Raw genomic sequence first — 22,572 nt, forward strand, 5'->3', positions numbered from 1 at the left:
CAGTTCAGAGCTGGGTTATCATATTTATCTCTAGAAGACGAATGATATTTTGCTTGGGATTGAAAAATAAACCAGAAACAAAGTTAAATAAGACAAGGATTTAGAATTCAGTAGAGCACAATCTTTGTGTTGTATGTTGACACCCCCATTTATTCAAATGAAACTGCGACCACTATTATACTACACTTATTTCATGGATACAGAATAGAAAATATTCTATGCAGCACAGAGTCCTCAATATCCTGAGAAAATTTGAAATTGATGTAATAAATTAAACTTGGTTTTCTCATTAGCATAAATATTTCCCAGTTTCCTATGAAGTTTGAATATGAAATTGTGTGTGTACTCTTAGGCTTGCATTTTATATTACATGTATTGCAGTGGTTTATACCCTCTATATATGTTTTTAAAACGTTAAAAAATGTTTATAAAGAAGTTGGTATGATGATTTGGATTTGGCTGCCTTCAACATTTGCAAAATAAAAGTGTTCTCTGGAGTTATTGACTTTGTTACAAAATGCATGGATAATAATAACTTGAAGTATCTTAAATCTTATAACAGTACAACTCATTAGCAAGTAATTCTCACACACAGTGATCCAAAAAAGTTATAATTCCTCCAGACTAGAATACAATCTGAGAATTATTAGTGAAGTGTATAAACCAGTCATTTTAATGCTTTGCTCAGTCACCAGTGTGTCAGACATGCATTTAGTATTCATATTCTCAAAATATCAGTTGCACCCTTCAATGCATTGTTTCCTTTTGATTATTTCTTCTAGCAAGAGCCAAGGTAGTGGCTCTAAGGGCTTGGATCTCAACATAAGCTCTACTGACCTTAATTTATATTGCTCTGATCTAGTATATTTGAAATATATTAATTCTCTTAATCTCTTATGGAATCAATTATTGAGTACAGGTCCTGTTAGATGATCCAACTCTGACTATAACACAGAATTTCAGGCTCTATACAGCTTTTGGATGCTTCAACTTACAGAGCTGAAGGTCCAGAAGGAGTGATGGCACAGAGGGGGTGCCTGGGAGGTGGGTGCAGTTCTCAGAGAACACAGGGCAGAAGTGGAGGAGCCAATTGCACAGAGTGAGACAGACACAGCTGGTGTGGGCCAGGGCTAACCACAGCCTGACTGCAGGACGTCTGACACTGTAAATAAGGGACACATCACCCTTCAGCCAATAGTTTTGGTTTGAATTTCTGCTTTAAACTGTTTCTTTTCTGAGTAGATGTGGGAACACGTCCTTTGAGACACTAATGTACAAAGAATGTGAAAATCTTGGCTTTTCTCATAGGCTTTAAGGAAAACTATTTATTAGCTTTAGTTGTTAGAAAGACTATGGATTTATTTATTACCTATAAAATAATGTGGCTGTAAACTAGAATTAAAGATGGCTTTGATTAGACTTTCATTTATACAAATAAAATGTTTGGAAAATATCTTTAAAATGTTTGGAGAAAATATCAACACAGATAGTAGTTCAGCAAAAGTGCAGGTTGCTATGAGCAAGACAATGAAAGAAACTATAATTTGTTAATGAGCAACATGTGAATTTATCTGCTATTTTATGAGTCAGACAGTAATTTTTTTAAAAATGCAGATATCCAAGAAAAAAACTCAATATAATACTCTGTGCTTATGTGTGTAGTTGAACTGAATATTAAAACATTGATTTTCAGCTTTATGTGATATATACGTGGCATTTTCCAAAAGTGTTTTTCTAATTTATACACAAACACACACACACACACACACACACACACACACACACACACACACACACACGTCCTGGTAGCTTCCAAAGATCTCAAGATAGTGTGTTCAAATGTCTTTTAAATTTTTGATTAGTGGCATTGTATTTTAGGAAGTTTCTTTGTTGTGTTTCATTGGCTGCATAATGTGTCATTGACCCTCATTGCTTAAAATCACTATTTACTCAGTTCACCATCTGCATCAATTTACCACGTGGTCTCTGCTCTGCAAACTCCCTCATCTCTCTGTTGCTGTTAACAGAAGCAAACCAGAAGAGGGTGATGAAAGGCCTTTTATCCAGCACCTTCAATACCTGTTTTCACACAAAGCTGTGCTGCATGTGTGAAGGAATCATTCATGGGGAAAATTCAGCTTGTGCAAGTTTCCTGAAGTCTGTATACCTAGATTAATCTGGATTCATCCGGTTTTAGACTAAGGGAATAACTCCAACTCTGTGCAGAGAAAAATTCTACATACAGGCACATGGGAAACAGTGTTAAATTCCATTGTATAAATGGTGCTTTATTTTTGTTTCTGTCATTTGATGAACAGTGCAGTGATTATAGTGTTGTTTGCCTGGATGTCTGCAGTTATTTTGCTGATTCCTTTGGTAGTTAGCTGGTCCACTGTAAGTAAGTGGGGGAAAAAATTATCTGTTGGCACCATGGCAAAAGGCCTTCTGTCAGCCATATATACATTCAAGTGAAACTTTAAAGTTTCGTAACTGTAAGAGCAGTAAAGGAATAGTCCTGTGATGGTGAAATGCCTTTGGTCATTTTAGTGTAATATCACAAAAATGTGTTAGTTAGATTGTGTGATAACAAGTAAAGGAGACTTTTGCTCCAAATGAAAAAGGTATTCATGGAGATCAGAAGGTTTTTTTTTAATATCTGGGGGAAAGGAGTAAGTGGGAATATTCAGCTATAACCTGTCATAGTCAAAATGGCAAGTAAGGAATATTTGAAACTCAGTGTTTATAATGAAGTGTATGACCATGTATGACTCCATTTCCCCCATTTAAAATTCCGGTTTGTTTAATATAGTTGTCAGCAGGAGACTGGAGAATCCCTACCACAGAGACTAAAGATCAACTAGTGTGAATCAATAAACTTGTCCAAGGAAAATGAGCAAAGGGAGATCAGCAAGGAGTGGAAGAGATTGAGGGAAGGACTAAGCTACTGAAGAATGACTTGAGAAGAGGGCACCCAGTTACTGATGTTACTATTTAACCCATAAATAAGATGCAGAATCATCGCTTTTTACATAATCATTTCCTGGAAGGAAAAAAGACATTCTATATATGCAAAGACATAAGTACTCATCTTGTGTGTAATTTCTAGTATTCATAGATTTGCTTTGACTTAGTAAATTCTGAGGGACACAGCTGCAGCTGGTGAAAAACATCAGATTTTCCTGTCAGAGTGCAGATTAATGAAAGTTGAGGCCTGAACTTTTTATAGTGGCTTAATGATAGCTAATACATAAGCATGATAGGCCAAAACTAATTAAAGAACAGTGCAGTGTGACTTGTAAATCTACATTACTGAAGTAAAACCATCTCTGAGGTAAATCACTTGGAGCCTGTGGTGAGCTTAGTCTGCTGGCAAAAGTCATAGCTTTCATTTACACCTCTGAAACCCCATTAACAAAGGTAGATTTTGGCCCATGTGCTACTTTAAATAGAATTCAAGGGCAGTTACTAAGGCAGACATGTCTATCATTAAAAAGAATCCTGCTGAGGGGACCAGTCAGCTTTGGTTGCCATTCTGTAATGCTAGTGACTATCACTGTATCAGCTGGACTTAATGCAAGAGCATTTGAAATGGTTTCATTTCATTATGTATGGAATTTTATATCACTGAATAAAGATAATAAAGGGAGCAAAGGAGAACTCCATAATATATAGTCTGAGAAGAATAACCAAAGGCAACAAAAACTTTCCCTTTGACAGTTAGTTTTTTCCCTTTTACTCCATGAAACATGAGAACTCTCATTATATAAAACTGTGCTTTCTTCTGAATTTTTCCTTTAGGTTTGCCAATGAGAGATGATGATTTAATTCTTTCCAGATATTCAGTTGATTTAATATAATTTCTTTCATGTGGAACAAAAGGGGATAAATGGGCACAGAGCCTAGAATATCTATTCTTTTTCACAAATCCTTAAGGGTACATTTCATGGAACCACAACATATTTTTGGCACTCAATTCTTAAAATAATTACATGGTGTTTGATTATAAAGCTGTTTATTGAAGATCATATGGTGTTTGTCCTGTGTGTTTACCCTGTTTTTTTTCTTTGTTTTGATGGACTGAGATGTATGCTTGAATTAGAAATACTATTAAAACAGACATATTTGAATAAGAAGCCCTCTTGTCCAGGTTCTCTAGACACAGATGTTACTTTTGCAAACCCAGAAGCTTTCATATACTTCATTCTCATTTCATTTGTCTTGGATTATTTCCAGAATAGCTGGAAGCATCAATTACAGTTAAAGCTTCATTTTCCTCTAACTAAAACCAGTTTCATAAAAATCTTCATTTCATAGTATCTTTTATGCACTCTTGTGCCTCTTGCTCTATCCTGTGTCTTTTACATGCATGCAGTATGTTTCTTTTGTGTGCTGCACATATTTAGTTGGAAAAATTCATACTGAAACAAGCATATGTATCACTCAATTGGGAGCTATTGACACAAAGAACAACCTTGCCACTGTGGAATTCTGGCAAGAAGATGAGTCACTGTGAAGAGGGAATGAATAATCCAAACCAACATTTTATTCCCTAATTAGATTTTGTATTGAAATAAAAATATGTTGTGTTAAGGTTGAACCAAAAAAGCAGTTCTGTGGGTACAAGGATTTGGTAGGAGAGCTGTTGAGTATTTTCTTCTCAGCTTTCCCTTTCCTTTGAAATTCACTTTCAAAATTAATATCTTTTTTTTTAATGTTCTAGATATGATTGAGGTAAAAAAGAGCTTAGGGAAGTTCACAGTTTACCTTTTAGCCCTTCCTTCTCCCTTAGTTTTTTTTATAGCAACCCATAAGATCACCCTCCCTGTCTGGGAATGGCTGCTTCACTGACTTAATTGTCCCGAATGAGAGAACAGCTGAATTTTGTTGCTATTGCTGTCATGACCATTTCAAAACAGTGCTGCTGTTCTCACTGTCAAATTGTTGACCAAAATCCATTTGCGAACAATGTAACCAAATCTATCTGTATAGTAAGAAATTCAATTTTGCATTCCTGGAACCCCAGGGGATATAAGATCAGATCATTTATCTGCCTTGAAAAAAATGAAAAAAAAAATCAAGTTGGATTTCTGACATTCTAAAATATTAATTGAAATTTAAATTTGGTCCATATCAGTCAATATTAAGTATTCAGTTGTTTTCTCATCAGGAGTAAGATGACTTTGCAAAGCCATCCCATTTAGATGGCCAAAGATTTTATATTAATCAATGTTTGGATCTGAAGTTCTTTGAATTTCTTTAAACATTTTTTCTATAACCATCAAGTATTGACTTTTCTCCTTCAGCATGGACAATTTGTTTCCAGTGTTCCTAGACAAAAATAGGAGTTTTTCATTGCATGATGTGAAATGGAGGCTAAAAAGAAGCAAAACTTTGCTTTTGATCTTGTTGTACATCTGAGCCATGATTCAGCACCTGAAAGTATTTAGGGGACTGTAGCACTTCTGTAAAGCCCAATAAGTAAACATGCCTCTGAAAATTAGTAAACCTTGGATCTTACATCAGCCAGTGTCTGATATGTCAGCTGATAAAAATAAGCATGATAAGAATAAAAATAAGCTGATAAAAAATAGAGAAGTATATGTTTTACAGGATGACGACTAAGCCTGAGAAGCTGCCAGAGCTAATTTGCCAGCTAACATTACCTCTTCATGTCATTTCCAACTAGTGAAATTGATAGTTGTGGCCTATTACTATATTCCTTTCAGAATTTATTCTAAAAGGCATGAAAAAACTTGAAACACAGAATACAGCAATGCATGATCTGAAGAAAGCTCACAGGTGTTATTCACATGTCTGCACACTTCCTTTGTGTTTGGACTGCATATTAATCTGTGCTTTAGCCAGCATTACAAATATTGAATTCTTACTCTTAGTTGTTTCTCTCATGCCAGTTCCCAAACACTAGACCAGGCTGAAAGATTATATTTCCCTTTCTAATCATCCTTTTAATGTCTTATTTTCTTTCTTCTAGAATTTGACATCTTTTTTCTTCTTCCTTATCAAGGTGTAGTTATATTGGTTACATGAAAAATGAAAGATAAAGTTGTTTTGTTCCTTTTTCAGAAACAGACCACAAAAGCCTTTTCCTATATCTGGAAATACTTGGTTAAAGTGGGCAACAATTAATACTCCTGCACACATTTTTGAGATCTCTAAGATTTCCCCCTAAAAAGGCAGTTTTTCTACAATTACAATACTGTGAAAGGGCACTTTTTTAAAAAGTGGAAAAGGCCATCTATAGGGCTAAAGTTAATATACCTTTCTAAGTAAAGAATGCCATCCACAGCTATTTTGACTGTGATCTGTTAACTGATTTCTGTATATCATATCACATCACTTCCTCTTCATCACAGTTTCTGTCTGCTCTCAGTTCTACAATTGACAAAATAACTCCATGATTTTGTGATGCAGAGGAGGAAGTCTCACCTAATCCTGGTCCAGAGCTGTATAAGCTACCTAATTTTTTTCAGCAGTAAAAGGAACAAGGTTTCAGAATATTCAGCTCATCTTTAGACAAGTTAAAAGGCATCAGTCTGAGGGCTAAGTCTCTTGAAAGAGTAGGAATTTATATTCCTAGCAAGAAAGTTAACTGGAGTCAATAGCTCCAGTAATTTCCAGTACATCAGGCATGTTTGCACTTAAATGGGAGGCAAATATTCCATACAAAATGTGTTTTCTAGCAGATCAATGTGAAAAAGTTTATCTAAAACTTTTCAAATTGTCTACTAATGACAAGATAAGCTTGTCCTAAGCTTATTTTCTTTTAAATAAGGCATATGAATTCCTCTGAAAATAGTTTCTGAAATAATGAAAACTTAATGCAAACTCTAGAAGTACTTAGTATATTTACCATGTAAACAATAACAGCTTTCAAAAGAGAGGCGCTCTTTTTAGTTTCCTGGATTTTTTTAAGCAAGTTAAATGTTTACATGAGCTTTCAGCAACACATATGACTGCTGGGCTATGCATAAGCTGGTTTAAACAGTTTCTGAAGATCTAGAAATGTTGCCTGATGACTGTTTTGACCCAATCTCAGTGATCAGTATGGGAAAAAAATGTTTTAAACCAACCTTAATGACAGCCTGCATTACCTGTAAGAAGGTAAACAAGAGACAAACCCTTACACACTATCAGAAAACTCTGAGAGTTTTCATATATTTCAGTAATTTAGACAGTGCAATCAAAAGAGGCAGTTAGAGGGGATAAAAGTGTTTCCATTTCTGCATTCACAGCTTTCCACTGTTTCTTCTCTGTGAAGTCTCTCTGGGTTAATGCCATAGCAGCAAACTGCCCAAGCTTCATGATAGGTTTCCAAAGACCTGTGCGAGTGCTTGCACATACTTTTAAGTTTGACAGTTTGCCCCAATTGCATCTTCATCTCTGTCTGTCTCTCTCTGGATGATTTTCTGCCTTGCATCTTTGTGATGAAATAGACTTCACTGAGTTGTTGAACCCATTTTTGCCTTGATTCCTACCACATAATTCAGTGCCTTCATAAGCTGAGCTGCTGGTTATTTGCTTCAGCTCCTCAGTCACAAGACAGCCAGACTGTAATTCCCTCACCAAGCCCAGATGACTCATGTCAGAAGCAGCCCACCAGCAGCCAGACTTTATCCCTCTCCATACCTTACAGTGCCTACATTGGGGAAAATCCCAGTGTGGAGCTAGTGTTAAACCAGCAGGAAATAGATCCACCTGAGGCTTGGGAGCAAAGCAGAGGATGTCTAAATGTGGGGAAAGTAGGCACCACAGAAAGCTTTGGATCTCTGGGGGCAACTTTTTTCCTTAATAAAAAAATGGGAGCTGTAGTGTAGGGTTTTCAAAAGTAGGAAAGTACAGTTCTAAGCCTTGAGAAAAATCGGTAGCACGGATAATACTGCAGCTGAAATAATTCTCAATGTTCCTCAATATCTAATAAGTCTGCTACATTGATCCCAGACAGAATGCAGATGTAAATAAAGAACAACAGAGAAAAAAGGAAAGCATGGAAATTTTGGCTTGAGAACAGAAAATTTACTTTTCTGATTATTTGATGGTCAGTCCAATGTAAACATGTTTAAATTTTTTTGAGGAGGAATTAATTATTTTAGTCTTCTTATTCTTCATATAAAAATGAAAAAAAAACCTCACACCATGTTCATATGTGGTATTTTACATTTAATGTTAAAGAACTTGCACCAAACCAAAATAAACACATAAATAATCAGCTTTTTAAAAGATCCAAACCACTGGGACTTTCAGAGAAAACCTTCTTTTTCTTCCCAATTTGGTCATCAATTCAGAGGAAGGGGATTTGGGGACCTTGTTCCTGGCAAATATTAAGTGTAACTCACTTCTATTCTGCTGCTAAACAAAGTTGAGAAGTCTTGCTATAATTCTCCTTCATTAGAAACAGTTCCAGTTATTGAAAGAAACAAATCTTAGGATTCACAATAGCGCATGGACCTCTAGTCTGGTGCTGAAAACAGCCTCCTCAGAGGAAAAAAAATTCTACACTCCAATCTGCTTCTGATTCAGACAGGGTCTTGAGCCTAGATCCTATAATACCATGAAGCCTATTGTCACTGCCAGGAGAGAGAATAAGTGATTATTTGAAGTCTTGTAACAAAGTAGAGCATCACAAGGAGATTACCATCCTCAAAATAGGCTTCCTAGTAGTGGGAGCAAATTCAAAGGATTTCATTAATTGGTGAAGGGAATATCATCCTACATGGACATCTTAGCAACAAAAATATTAAGTAAGAAACATGAACATTTTTTTTAATTTCTTTCCCCTGCCTGAAACTATTTGATTTTTTTTTTCTGAATCCAGTAACATTTCATAAAAATGGTGATAGACCATTTTAATGAATAAAAAATTATTGAAAAAACCTAGCTTCACTGAGAGCTGCTGAGCCCGTATTTCACTTTCATTGCCTCACTCCCTATTGAAAAATATCTTTTCTTTGTAGAAGATATGATTCTAGTTTCTTCATAAATTTTCCTACAAAAACAAAACAACTGGGAGTGGGGAGACAAAGTCTCAGAAAAAGATTTCCAGATATACTCTACCTACAACATAGCTCCAGCCAGGGTCTGCACAGAGACACTGGGGACGGTGTGAGCCCTGTGAGCAGTGGGGCTGTTCTGCTGCCATGACTGTTGCAGTCAAGGCAACCCTTTCCCTGGTGAATTCCAGATGGAGCTGAACTACCAGGAAAGGGCAGGACATCAAGAGAGACATTAACACCACATGCATAAAGATGCCTAAGCGAAAAAACACTGAAGAAACAAAACTAAATCATGCTGATAGGCAGATAGTTTGGTCAAATGGATGTAGAATCATAGCGAGATTTAGATAGGAACAGACCTTTAGGATCATCTAATTCTAAGAGTTCTGCCATGGGCATGGAAGCTTCCACTGCATTAGGTTGCTCAGAGCCCCATCCAACCTGGCCTTGAACACTTCCAAGCATAGGGCTACAACTTCTCTGAAGCCTTCTCTTCTTCAGGCTGAACAGCCACAACCCTTTCTGTCTTCACAGGAGAACTGTTCCAGCCTTCTGATCAACTCAGAGACCCTCCCCTGGACTTATCCCACTGCTACAGATATCTAGGCAAAACCAGTAAGAAGAATATACAGGCTGTTGGCAACAGGGCAGGGAGTGTAAGAAAAATCTGTTTTGACAAAGGTATTGAATTCATTAAAGTGTAGTTGCTGGAACTAGCACTGCTAGGGCAACCACAGGGCTTAAAAACAATATGACTTCCACTAATGGGTGAGATAATAAGTTTTCTAGGGCAGAACATGATGTTGAATTATGGATATTGTTTCATACACTTGACCTGAAATGGTTATTACTATTCCTGAGTATCACTACACAGACAATGTGGTGCCCTATAGAGACTCTTGTCATGTTTAAATGGGCAAGCAATTCTGAGTAAAAAAATGCAATTATGGATGGGACTTTAAGTCAAAAGAAAAATATTGACTTCGTGACTTTAACAGCACTAAGGATTCTCAGCTATTTAACAATCAACACAGAAATGTAGATGTTAAAGTTAGGTAATGAAAATAGCTGCAATCTGATATTAACAAATAGTTTTTCTAGGGTGGAAAAGTGAACAGCAACTACTTGTAGCAAACATTAGAAACCATTTGTGTGCAGAAAGGGTCACTAAAAATCCCTCCAAAGACACAGGAAATCTGCTGGAGTTAATTTTTGCAAAAATGCAAATTAGTTTTCAAGTTATCTTCTGAATCAGTGTTTGTGTTCAGGTGTCATATAGGTGCTGTGGTCACTGGCATTTATGCATGATTGTTATGGTGATGTTTTTCCTTCAAAATGTTGAAGAATAGTGGTATCACAGTGGACTCTTGAGAAAGAAACAGAAAATGCCAGAGAACAGTATGGAGCAGGGAAAATCATACATGTGACTAAATTTTTAACTATGTTGGCAGCATCTGAAAAGGACTTTTCTTCCTGCAGAGCCAGCTGTGTTATAAAAGCCCACAGCCTTTTGATAGATCCAGCATTCCAGCCTCCAATCATGCTGGCAGATATGTCAGAAACATCTGGATATTTTTCAGTCCTTGAGTTTCTCACTTTGCTTTAATACTTTTCTTTACAGGACAAAACTGACTGTACCCTGGGCTGAGGTGATAGCACATCTGTGTTAACAATCCTAATTTCAAAATTATCCAGTATGTAAGATGGATTTCTGCAAAAAGCACTAGATGTTTGTGGTTTGATTAGTGATGAACTATAGCTGCAGTATGCTTATGGTGACCTGTTCTCAGCTTCTCATACTTGCAAATTTCTTTGTTTCTGTATATGGTATTCCATTCAAAACTGATTGCAATGTGTTCTGACAAGTAAGGGAAGAAAATGACTGTTCTATGATGCCAGCTGCAGTTTCAGACAGGATGGCTGAGAGGTGTGTTTGTCCCTTCTTTCAGAGGAAAAGAATATATATTTTTTTCTGAACCAGGAAATATCTGTAGGAAGTCTTAGAGAAATCTTAGATTAGGAAGAATGAACATCAGATTTTCAAGCACAGTGATGCTTTTTACATTGTATTAGCAGGTCTCCGCATTAGGAAAAAGACAATGTGTTTTACATATTCCTTTATAGTCTTCTGCACAATGAATGAACTGACTCCATAGTGGCTAAAAGCCTATATTGTTTAGTATCACACAATACTGCAATTTAGGCCTGCTATTGTAGTCTGAAAGGAAATTTCATAAACTGTCCCAGGACGTTTAAGAATATTAAAAGTGTTGCAAATGGCCACGTATATGCAGTAAAGAAGCTTAACCCCCAGTCAATATTGATTTATTTTGTGAAGGTCACTGCAGCAACATAACTGTTTTTTATTCTACTTCATAGAGCTGGCTCTGGGAGAGAGCATCAAGATGGAACAAATTAGTCTAAATGAGAATACTTAAGATTTTCTCTTTATTAGTAATTCCCAGATGTGGAGTCAGTGCATTGCCCCAAAGGTGTAGAATACAGAGAACTTGGCAGCAGCAGCTCTTAAGCCCAACAGAAGTTTGTCCTAGGATGTATCACAAATTTTCACTTCACTCAGATTAACTGGGATTTGACAGAAACAAATCTTGAGCATCAATCTGCATGTGTTCTAGAATTGTTGCATAGGATAGTACTGACTATTTGAAGGACCGATTTATAAGGATTTCCACATTACACTGTGTTGGAAAAATAGCAGTAGAGCTGGTGAAAGTAACTGCTAAAAATTATTTCATCAGATCTTGTGCTCCTGGTTCTATCACAGAATGCCCTTATCCAATAAATGGAGTACCTTGATGCTCTAGTATCCCTTTATGATTTTACATATCAACCTTTGCCATATTTAACCTTAATGTCTCTTTGGGAAGGTCTAGTCTTTTCTTCAGTGTGTATATGGTACCTAAAAGGGTAACTTTTTACTGGATCTTCAAGATCCTTTCTGTATGATTAGAAGTGTAAATAATATTAATAAGTGCATATATGCCTGTGAATATTCACTTTGGAGTACATGTATTTGTTCTTTGTTTAAAGTAGAAATTAAATTCCAAACACAAGAACATAATTATTGTTATAATTTAATTAGTAGTATTGTCACATAATTCTTTTTCCAAAAATAAATTACTATGCTATTAATGAGTAAAGAATATAACTAAACATGCATACATATTGTAAAGACTTTTTAAATCTGTATTTTTTCATATAGGGTGAACACAGAGGTACAGAAAATACTTTTGTTAGAAGGGCAAGATGTTCTCAGAAATCACATCAAAAGAACAGCAAAAATAAAGGGTTTAGTGATCAGATTTCTGAATGGGTTATTCCTATGCTGGGTTTCTATACTAGATTTTTTTTCCTCAAGTTTTCTGGATCAGAATAAGGCCTGATTTTCAGATAGAAAGGATTGATTGTCAGAATTTACCATTCTCAACAGTTTTAAAAATCTACTTTTAAGAAAATACCTAATCTGCAAAGCAAAAATTATACCATGTGCATAGTCTTTAAATGCTTGCTACTGACACCAATCTTAAAATACTAGCAATAGATGCAAGATAACAATGAGCAACTAAATTGCTTCTATCTAGAAATGCAAGAAGACAAAAATAATGACTGATGGATAGTCTGTTGTGCTGGCTAGCAGAAATAAGAATGTCATACTCTCTCAGTGAATAGCTGACTTTAATATTCAAGTAATTAATTGAAAGGCAATATTATAAAATAAAAAATATCAACTAGATTTGATAAAATCAGCCGCATTTCATAAAAAGTTGCCTTCTGATATCTCCCTTGTTAGTGAATTGGTAATGTATTGTGTTCTAATAATCTGGACCCCTCTAAAATCCAGTATTATTGTGTGCATGTTTGTGAGTTAGCAGATAGCTGGATACTGCTCTGAGTTGATTTTATTTGCTTAAATGATACAGTTCCTATACAAGTGCTTTCCTAGTTCAGTAAATAATTGGGAGGGGATGTATCTCTTAACTTCTTAATTTTTTCTTCATCACCATTGCATTAACTAGCCATTCAAATTTTTATGAAGTACCTAGTCCATGAAATATGTAACCATTACTATTCTTGGTTGTATCTACTAAAATGAACCAGATATTCAATTATGATCCCAAAGTTGTAGAAAGAAACAGTGTCAAAACAAGAAATGGAATAAAACAGCAGAAAACTGGGACTTTGAGAGAACAAGATTGTGTGTCATGTTCTCTTGTCCCTGGATTTTTATCTGAATGAATCCCTACAATTACATATATTCAGTATACTGCTTTGGATGCTAAGCCTCATGTACTTTTCACCTTAAAAGTCATCCTCAAAGGATGACAGCAATTTATGGGTAATTTGCATTTTAAGTGGTTATTCACCATGAGCCACTATCTGAAGTGTCAGTGGCAATACTGATTACTAGTAATCATTCAGCTCATGCTTTTATTAGCATATGTATTTGGCCAAGTGCACCCAAATTCATTGTGCTAGTTACTATATAACAAAATAAGGACACATAATTTGTCTTTAGGAATTATGTTAGGAGGATAGGCATTGCCACATTTGACAAGAAAGATGGAGTAGGCATCCACCAATGATTTTCAATATATTCACATTATGAATTTTAAAGATAAGGTGTTTAGCACATGTTTCAGGTCCATATAAAATCCCTTCTGAAAGAACAACCTTTTGAGCTGTATAAAAGTTACAAGCAAAGAAAAATTTAAAGTCAAATAAAGCTGTTACTTCTTGATTTTAGTTAGAACAAGTTTCATTCCAGCAAAACTTGTATCTTGGCACTCTCACAGTACAAGAGTGGCACTGCAATATCTTTATATGACAACAGCTTGAAGTAGTCGGAAACAAATCATGATGTCCAATGGGATTGGAGGTTGAATTTCATTTCCATCCAGACGAAGGTATCGGAGGCGCGGGCTGTTGCCATAATAACCGTAATCTTCTTCTAGGGCAATGGAAACTGGGCATATCTGAGTACCATTGACACCTGAAAATGTAAATCAGCATGTTAGGTTATTTCCGTGGGAAAAGTTCATGAAGATAAAATTCACTTAGGACACAAAGTAAACTTCCATTGATGTCACCATGGGAGACTGTTGCTTTTGTATCCATTTAAATACTTTGTTGACTGAAAACAAGCACCTTCATATAATGTGACCTGGATCAGTGAATCACATATTCTGTGCTGCAATTATGAGAAAAGGCCATTAGATGCATAATTTATCCTTGGACAAAGGGGATACTAAGTTAGACAACTACATGATATGCATTTAGAAATAGCTCTTTACACTCTGAGTGAGCAAGGCAAGATTACTTCTGAGGGGTTTTGAACATCTTATTTCAATGACAGTATATTAATTTTAGACTGATGAAGATCCCCTAATGAAGATCTTGCATTCAAAACAATAGCAGTATTGAATCAGAGGAACTTTTTGTATAGTGCTTTTAATTTTTAACATCTGGAGTTTTCTGTTCTTTGACATTATTAAGTGGATTTGGTTTTATTTGCAAGAATATAACTTGTGCAATGGAATATTTTTCTTTCTAATCTGAAAGCAAACAAATCCTCAAAATGCTACATACATCATGCATAATTTGTTTCTGTACAGGTAAAATTTGAATCTATGACATCCATCATTACCCATATTTAGAAGTGTTGAATAGCTTGGGCTTTTTGTCTCCTCTAGGTTACCTCTGCACTGCCACTTGACTAAAATGCTTTTTATATTTTGTCTTTAGTTGCTAAATAGTTAGGCAGCTGCTGCTCTATTTCAGCCTCAAAATGTCCTCTAGAAAACACTGAAGTGGTGTTTGTTTTTCAAAGATGTCAAATTACTTAGACCAAATTATGATATTTTTTGATTAATCTAACTGCTTGAGGATCTTGGCCTCAGACTAACTGAAAAAAAAGTGACTGGAGAATGTGTATGTAACAGATTTTTTTGAACAAAATTCTTTACTAAAAAAGAGATAGGAAAAAAAATACTTCTATTATATTTAGTAATGATACCATCAAAAAATCTTCTGATTACAATACCCAAAATCAGAAAAATGTTATGAAGTAAAAATAACAACATAACTTACTTTATTTCTCCCCATAACTTACTTTTTTTCCCCCTCCACTCTATTTTGAAATACTGCCCAGATGTTTGCAACATCTTGGAAGTGGACTCTATCTTTGTCATGGAAACTAGATAAATACACCCAGTTGGCCAAGGCCCGAAGCTTTTGTTATATCCGTGATATCAAAATGTGTTTGTTTATCTTGTGAAAATTGATTAATGTTGGCAAAGCTTTTGGTATTCTTGGAAGAAACAAGCTACAACTTATCTCTATGTATGAATTTACAACACAGAAAGCTTAATAATTTTCATTACTAAGGCGGCCATTTAAAGTTTTGGGTGAATCAACACTATCTAGGAGAAAATATCGGCTTTGTTTGACCAGCACTACTGTTCACAGAGACAAGATGGTTTCAAGTGTATCCTAAATCTCTGTCTTCTCTGACCAAAAACAATCTCACTGCACTCATTTTCACTGGGTTAATTACTCCAGTCATGAAGTGAGGCAGCAGTTATCTAACCACAGGCCACCTAGGGAGAAGTTATTTCCTGATGATGTGTGGTATGAATTGGTTTGGGTTTTATTATTTTCTTTCCATAAACAGTAAATCCTACCCAAACTATCAGAGGAGTAAAAGCCTCTCTCTCTTTTTCTCTCTTTCAATACTCTTCATGGATATATTACTGAATTTTATTTAAATAGGAGGAACAATACTTCCAAAATGGGACTGAAAGCTCTTTAAGATGGGATGAATTTCCCTATACAATTGTGTTATCCTTTCCTTTAAGTAGGAGGTCTCAGACTCAATGGAAAGGGATACACAATTAAATTGGATTTAAAAATCTAGGATAGTTTTTTCAGAGAAGATTAATTCCACCACTTGTCATCAGAATTGTTATGTCCTTTAAACATGAAGCCTAGAGCTGCTGTAAGGGAAAATTTCCAAAGAGGTTCTCATTAATGGCTAACACTGTATGTCTGCTGAAGACGTGCAGATCTTTTTCCAGTAAAACTTACAATTTAGAAACAAAATTTAGATACATGGCCCAGGGATTTCTCCCTTTCTCTAAATATGGAATAATATTAGCTCACAGTATCTATCTTGGCATCCTGGTGTTTTGCCAGAGGAACTTACTGTTTATTCTCTTTCCTTTGTCCTTTGCTAGCACTGTAATAATATCACCTGCTTGTCTTTGCTCACTTGTTACATCATTTCATACCTTCTCTTTGCTTAGTATAACATTCTCCTTTCCATTCTTTAAGAATTCCCCAGAGCCTCACAAGTGTATATCCCAGGTAAATGTGTAGGCATGTGTGTTTTAAAATGCTATAGAACAAATGTGTTGCAAATCTGTTGGAGCCATAATTAGTTTTGGATTTGATTTTACTTCCAAAATTAGAATGTTTTTTTCCTCTGTGCATTGAGGTCCTTAGGGAAGGGATTACAGGTGAAATTCTTGTTCCACTGAGACAAATGATGAGTCAATCATTGGCTTTCCTGGGCTTCAGAAGAATACCTTGTATCTTCATAAATGGTCTCTGGAGAAATAAAGCCGTGCACTTATATGAAGAATTGATATTACAAAATAGCATATAATAAAACATAGACAAATGGTTTTTACATAGAAATGCTGATGTATGAACTCTTGCAATAACAACAGTGTAACTAGGATTCACCAATAGAAAATAAAGCAGCAATTAGCAGTTGTGAAGGAAGACCTGAGAATTAATGTTACAAAAAGGGCTTGTACTGCATACATAAAAGTAAACTTTCAGCACAACTCTTCTGTGAAGAAACTAGATCAGGACTTTACAAATAATTTTCTTTCAAACCTTTTATATTGATTATCTTAAAATAATGACTGATCTGGGTTTAAGAAGACAAAACCAATCTGCAGAACTAATGTCAGCTCTTATTACTCTGGCCTGATGGAATTACATTCCTTGTTTGCAATCTTCTAAGATATTATCTATTAGAGCAATGTCTCATGGAGGCTATGCATTATCCCTTACTTCTTGAACAATTATTCTATGTGGTAAAATACCTTTACATGATACCCAAATTTCATTTAAGGTATCAGGTTGCAACTCTTTTATATTCAGTTGTCAGAATTCCTTTTTTTTTTTTTTTGTTTTTCAGCTAAAGTCAGTCACAAGCCAACTTGTGCTTAAACTGACAGTGATTTTTAAAAGTGGTAAAGACATTAAAGAATAGAAGATTTGTGGAAAAGCATCATGATTCAGTTTCACAGGTCATGTGTCATTGAAACATGAGGCTTGATTTTGTACATACCACAAAATCTAATTTTCATGGACATAAGCTTTGCCAAACATATTCAGGGAAGGAAGAGGACTGGACAACTATAAATACTACTTAGACACAAAACTGTTCTTAAACTGGACAGGCTACATTCCACTGATTTTGTGTCCACTTGAAGTGACAGAATAAAGTCTGCCCCTGAGGCCTTTGCAGTGAAGCAACTGAGATAAATCTCTTAGTAACCAGGAGGCAATTAAATATGTTCAGAAACAACATCTGTCATAAGCTTTAACTCTAATTAACAGATAGAATTCTTGCAGTCCACTTAAATATGTGTCAGTTATACCATTTTTCTTATTTATATGATTTCACATTTTTATTTTGCCAAATGCAGTGAGTGAATATAAATTATCAAGAAGTATCTTCATTTCATAGGTCTTTCTTTTGTGCAAAAGCTAAATCATTATTTTTAGTACATATTTGGACTACAGTGGCACAAAAATGTGTTAAAGGACCATGTATTCAATTAAATCATTATGATGGGAAGATAAATATAGAAACTTGGCTTCCTTCTGTGCAGTGGTGAATAAAAAGTCATCATTTTTATTTTGGCTTTTGGCATGAAATAAAGTACTTACTGATTAGATACTTTCTTTATATAGAGTATGTAATGTCCCTGACCACCACACCCCCTCTATACCTGGATGAATTTGGAAACAGTCCTGGAAATGAAACTATTAAAACTAACAGGCTTCTGTTGCCTTGGGTACAAAACCTCTTCTCATTTACATGAAATTGAAAACTTTTGAGGACATAAATCTTTATAGAACAATATGCTGTAAAAACAGTAAAACACAAAAACATTTTGCTCAGAGAGGTGGTGGATGTCCCATTCCTGGCAAATTTCAAGGTCAGGCTGGACAGGGCTCTTAGAAATCTCATCAAATATCCCTGCTTATTGTAGGAAAGTTGGAATAAATGACCTCTAGAGGTTCCTTACTTCCCAAATTATTCAATGATTCCATGATTTTAATCACTTTATCTCAAAGAGCATTTTAATAGTTAAGTAGACATTTAAAATGGATATGGTTTTGAAGGGTTCCACACTGGTAATACACACTTACTTTTGATTTTGTTGTGATCAAGATGAAGGTGCTCAAGGTGAGCATTGATTGGTGGAATTTTAGTGAGCTGATTGTGAGACAGCTGTAGGTCTAGAATAGATGAAACATTAAACCCATTTGGAGGGATACCATCATCAGATAGTTTATTGTAGTTCAGCCTAAGGAAAGTCACTTTGGGTATTGCACTGAAGTAGTTTTCTGGTATAACTTCGATGGAGTTGTTGTCCAAAAACAGCTGCAGTGTATTAGCTGGAATGCTTAAAGGCATTTTCTTGAGTGAATTTTTTGCTATGTTGAGCTGCATAAGGTTGTTGAGTCCTTGGAAGGTGTCACTTTGAAGAGCGCTGTCCAACAAACTGTTCTGGTGGAGGTCTAACATGGTAAGGTTTTCCAAGTGGCTGAAGACTCCTTCTGGGATTTTGGAGATTTTGTTTCTAGCTAGTCTTAGCTGTTCCAGACCCACTGGTAATGGGGCAGGGACCTCTTCCAATTCGTTATCTTCAAGGAATAAATAAAGTAGTCTTTTCAGCTTGCTCAGCACACCACTCTCAATTCCACTGTTTGTGATCTTATTCTTGTTCAGATTTATCCATCTCAGATGAGTGGCATTTGCAAAAGGCTTCTCTGAAATTTTTTCAATTTGGTTGTTTTGAAGATAGAGGTACCAAATTCTGGCTGGAATTGGAGGTATTTCTTTAAGTCCTTTGTTATCACAGTATAATGCATTGGGGAAACTAGGAGGACAAAAGCACTCCTGTGGACATTCAGAAGTATAGTGAGACCAATGGCCAGGATCCAGATCATCATAAACTTGTCTCACAGTTCGAGTCCACGCAGAATTGACCAAGAATAAGAGCAAAAGGCTTGTACAGACTTTCAGAATCATGGTGTTAGCCTTGGAAGGGGAAAAAAACAATTAGCTGTTTCCCAATAAAACTCCCTAGTAGCATACTAGATTAACAAAAGGATTTTTGCATACAAAATAATATTTCCTTTATAAACAGCCAAATTCTGTCATCTAGGGTATTATCCATGGTCTGTTAAGGAAAAACTGAAAAGTAATATAAAAGATATATGTGCTAAATGTTGATAAATATTTCCTGATTCATCTTAGACTCCACATTGGCTACCAGTTTAACTGATGTTCATGCAAGTACCATTTCCAAAAATATGAAAATATGGATAATTTTTAGACAATAAATCAGTACCTCTTTTAAACTTGCATAAGTTTTCCTGTACAGATCTATAATCTACATTATATAATGATTAATCTTCAGAAAATATACAATTACCACAAAGATATAAATACTATTGTAATTAGTGTCCCTCCTTTTTAAATTAATCATACCCTCTTCTCTGTTTTTGCTCTCTCTTAAATTGTAATGGCATGTGGATCAGATTTTCCAGGGTCTGTTGTCTTAATTGAAAAGTGGAAGATCAAATAGTGTTTTAACAGCTGTTTGTTGGGCATGTTCTTAAAAGCTTGGAGGGAATATGTTTGACTAATCCATTCCCCGCCTCGTTCACTCTCTCATATCCAAAGTTACAAATTTCCTTCCCTAAAGCAAACAGATAAAACAAATGCCTGCTCTAAATGACACAAAAAAATAGTCCTAACCAAATTATATCCACAAAAAAGCAAGTCCTGACCAAACTATTCATATACATTTATGCATATTTTAACTATTTTTCTTACTTAATTATTTGCTTTTTTTAGCCTCTTCCACAATTATAATTATGACCAAAATTATCACAGATAATTTACTCAGACAGGAAATACTTGTGTAGCACAAAAACAATGGTTTACAATCTCTGTTATCTTGCTTACTGGCTCATGGAGATTAACAAGTATTTTGAAGTGCAGAGGCAAAAGACTGATAGCTGAAATTTCTGATCAAAATTAGGTTGATTTTGACAAAAATAGTATTTAAATAAAAAGCTCCCTCATAGGATTAATGCATCAGTAAAGTTAAGAACTCAGTTCAAATATGTAGAAATTTAATAGTTTTCAACATTGTTATTAGCAGTAACAAGTGCAGAATCCTATAGCCTTTCCAGCCCCAGAAACTGCTATCTGGAAGCATTCCAAAGAAAGGGACAAATAAAGTATTTTTAAAGAATAACATTTATATTTCACACAGTGAATTTGCAACCTTCTTACTCTGTAAATATTCATAACCTTAATAACACTTTAAAAAAAGAAATATAAAGCAATTTACCTTGTTAGTCAAGTTCCTGGAGCTAACTGAAGCCAGTTAGAAATCACTGTAAATTCACCGCTTTTGGCTGCTAACCACTGTGTTTGTTTCCTGTCCTCCTAAGAATTAGCAGCATATAAAACTGGAAGTACATACTAGTATTCCCAGATGTATTTCCATGCACACCTTGTTAGCTATTGCTTCTAGTTTGACATTGTTTCAGAGTTTGGGCTTACCTCAGCTTTCTTGGATCTTCTTCTCTTTCTATTGGTCCCTGTTGTTAGACTGTAATAGCTTGAGTCAGGCTGCAAGCTGTGTTCTAGGAATACAGCCTCATATATACGCATCAGTGCTTACAGCTTTTAACCCCTGAAATAGCTAAGGCACCTCAGCACCTAGGCAGGGAAAGAAGGAAAGCCTGGCCTTAATACCAAGCAGCCACTGAGCTGAAGGCATTTGATTTTTTATGTTCTGTCAGATGAGGGGAGCTGGTCTAGATGAAACAGGTAACCCAAAGTGTAGGTTTATTCAACATTTTTGTTAGAAGATACTTTACATGCAAAGCTGACTTACATCATAGCTCATTCTCATAATACCTGACTTGGCCACAGAGAATTAAAACCAGTGCCATCTGTTTCTACGGAAATATTTTGTTTGACTTTTATTAAATGCAGATGCTGTCATGCCATTTAAAGACAAAATTATTGATTAGGAGAAGAAGACAGCAAATGCATTTGCTAAGAATTTTTTAATAACATATTTTCAGTTCTTTAAAGATTAAATCTTACCTTTTCCTTTTTGTTCAGAAAGATATTTACATGTATTTCTACAAAGTTATAAATTCCCCAGTGTCTCCTGCAATTTTCTTTTATCATTAATCTAAAGCATACTCTTTGCAAGCAACTTGCTCTCCAAAGATAGACACATATTTCTCACATTAAGTATTTTGGAAGATTTTTGTTTTCCTTTTTAGTCCAAACTTAAAGTAACAGCTTCATATCAGAAAAATATTCATATTCAAAGTCAGAACAATGGCATAAATATTTTAAAGAAAAGTTAATGAAAAATATGAGTTATATTAGTTTTAAAACTTAGTTCAATAATTATTTTAATTCTGTTTCATCTATTTGATTTTAACCATTAAAGCTATAACAAGCTATTTCATCATTTTCAATCCCTTGCTTAAACTCAGAATTTCTCAAAAGAAGTTTAGAAGCAGAAAAGACCAAAGTAGTCAAAAAAAAGGGAAAGCAAACCTTAAATACATGGGCTGCTTTCACTGACTTCATTAAGGCTAATGTTAAACACATACTAATTTTTTTCATTAGTTATGTTTTTACCACGATGTTTCTTGTTTATGAAAAAATGCAACCTTACCATCAATAATTTTTGCATTGTTTATGTGCTTAAAAACAAAATAAGTGCTTAAGTGTTTTACTCTGCTAGCACTCCAGGCCCTTCAACACCTCTTAAAGATCAGGGATTTCTTACAAAGCAGGTGTAAAACTATTTAAATAATTTAAATTAGATTAAATTAATTTGCACCTATGCCTAAAAAATAAAGGTTCTAGTTTTAAGCAGATTTCTAATTATAGGACAAAAGCAATAATAACTGCCTATTTTCATTATGAGTGTCACTTTAAGCATCTAGAACTTAAAATGTTTAAGACTTGGACCTCCTGCAGCAGAGCTGGTACCCCGCATTAGTGACAAAGATTCTTGTCAGCTGGAGTCCAACCAAGGGAGATAGGAAGAGGCAGAGACACCACAGTGTGAAATGTAAAATAGTTGTATATCTAATTGTGAGACCTTTAAGGAGGCTTCACCATGAAAAGTGCATCTGTGATTCTTGCAAAAAACAAGCAGTGCAGTATAAAACTGCTTTGCTTTTA

General features: G+C 35.2%; 2 protein-coding genes across 4 annotated transcripts in view; both read right to left on the reverse strand.

The window, feature by feature from the left end:
* The window catches only part of EPYC (epiphycan), a 36,507-nt gene extending 35,374 nt beyond the window's left edge, over positions 1 to 1,133 (reverse strand). Inside the window, exon 1 of the mRNA XM_021528069.4 lies at positions 996 to 1,133. The gene's annotated coding sequence lies outside the window, so the exon portion shown is untranslated. The remainder of the gene's footprint in view (positions 1 to 995) is intronic.
* Positions 1,134 to 1,747: 614 nt separating this feature from the next.
* Positions 1,748 to 21,337, reverse strand: KERA (keratocan). Of its 3 annotated transcripts, none has more exons than XM_085570220.1 (3): positions 19,831 to 20,624; positions 18,483 to 19,377; positions 1,748 to 14,022 (listed from the first exon to the last, which is right to left on the reverse strand). In XM_085570220.1, exons 2-3 carry the CDS (start codon positions 19,366 to 19,368, stop codon positions 13,850 to 13,852), a joined length of 1,059 nt encoding a protein of 352 aa, XP_085426346.1. In that variant the 5' UTR covers positions 19,369 to 19,377; positions 19,831 to 20,624; the 3' UTR covers positions 1,748 to 13,849. The 3 variants fall into 3 exon arrangements, with proteins under 3 accessions (XP_085426346.1, XP_085426345.1, XP_021383598.1); XM_085570219.1 differs by lacking the exon at positions 19,831 to 20,624 and adding an exon at positions 20,917 to 21,337 and having other exon boundaries at positions 7,015 to 14,022; XM_021527923.3 differs by lacking the exon at positions 19,831 to 20,624 and adding an exon at positions 20,702 to 20,991 and having other exon boundaries at positions 7,016 to 14,022.
* Between the last annotated feature and the right edge of the window lie 1,235 nt (positions 21,338 to 22,572).

Source organism: Lonchura striata, chromosome 1A, assembly GCF_050655825.1.
Source record: "Lonchura striata isolate lonStrDom1 chromosome 1A, ASM5065582v1, whole genome shotgun sequence".
Lineage (NCBI taxonomy): Eukaryota > Metazoa > Chordata > Aves > Passeriformes > Estrildidae > Lonchura > Lonchura striata.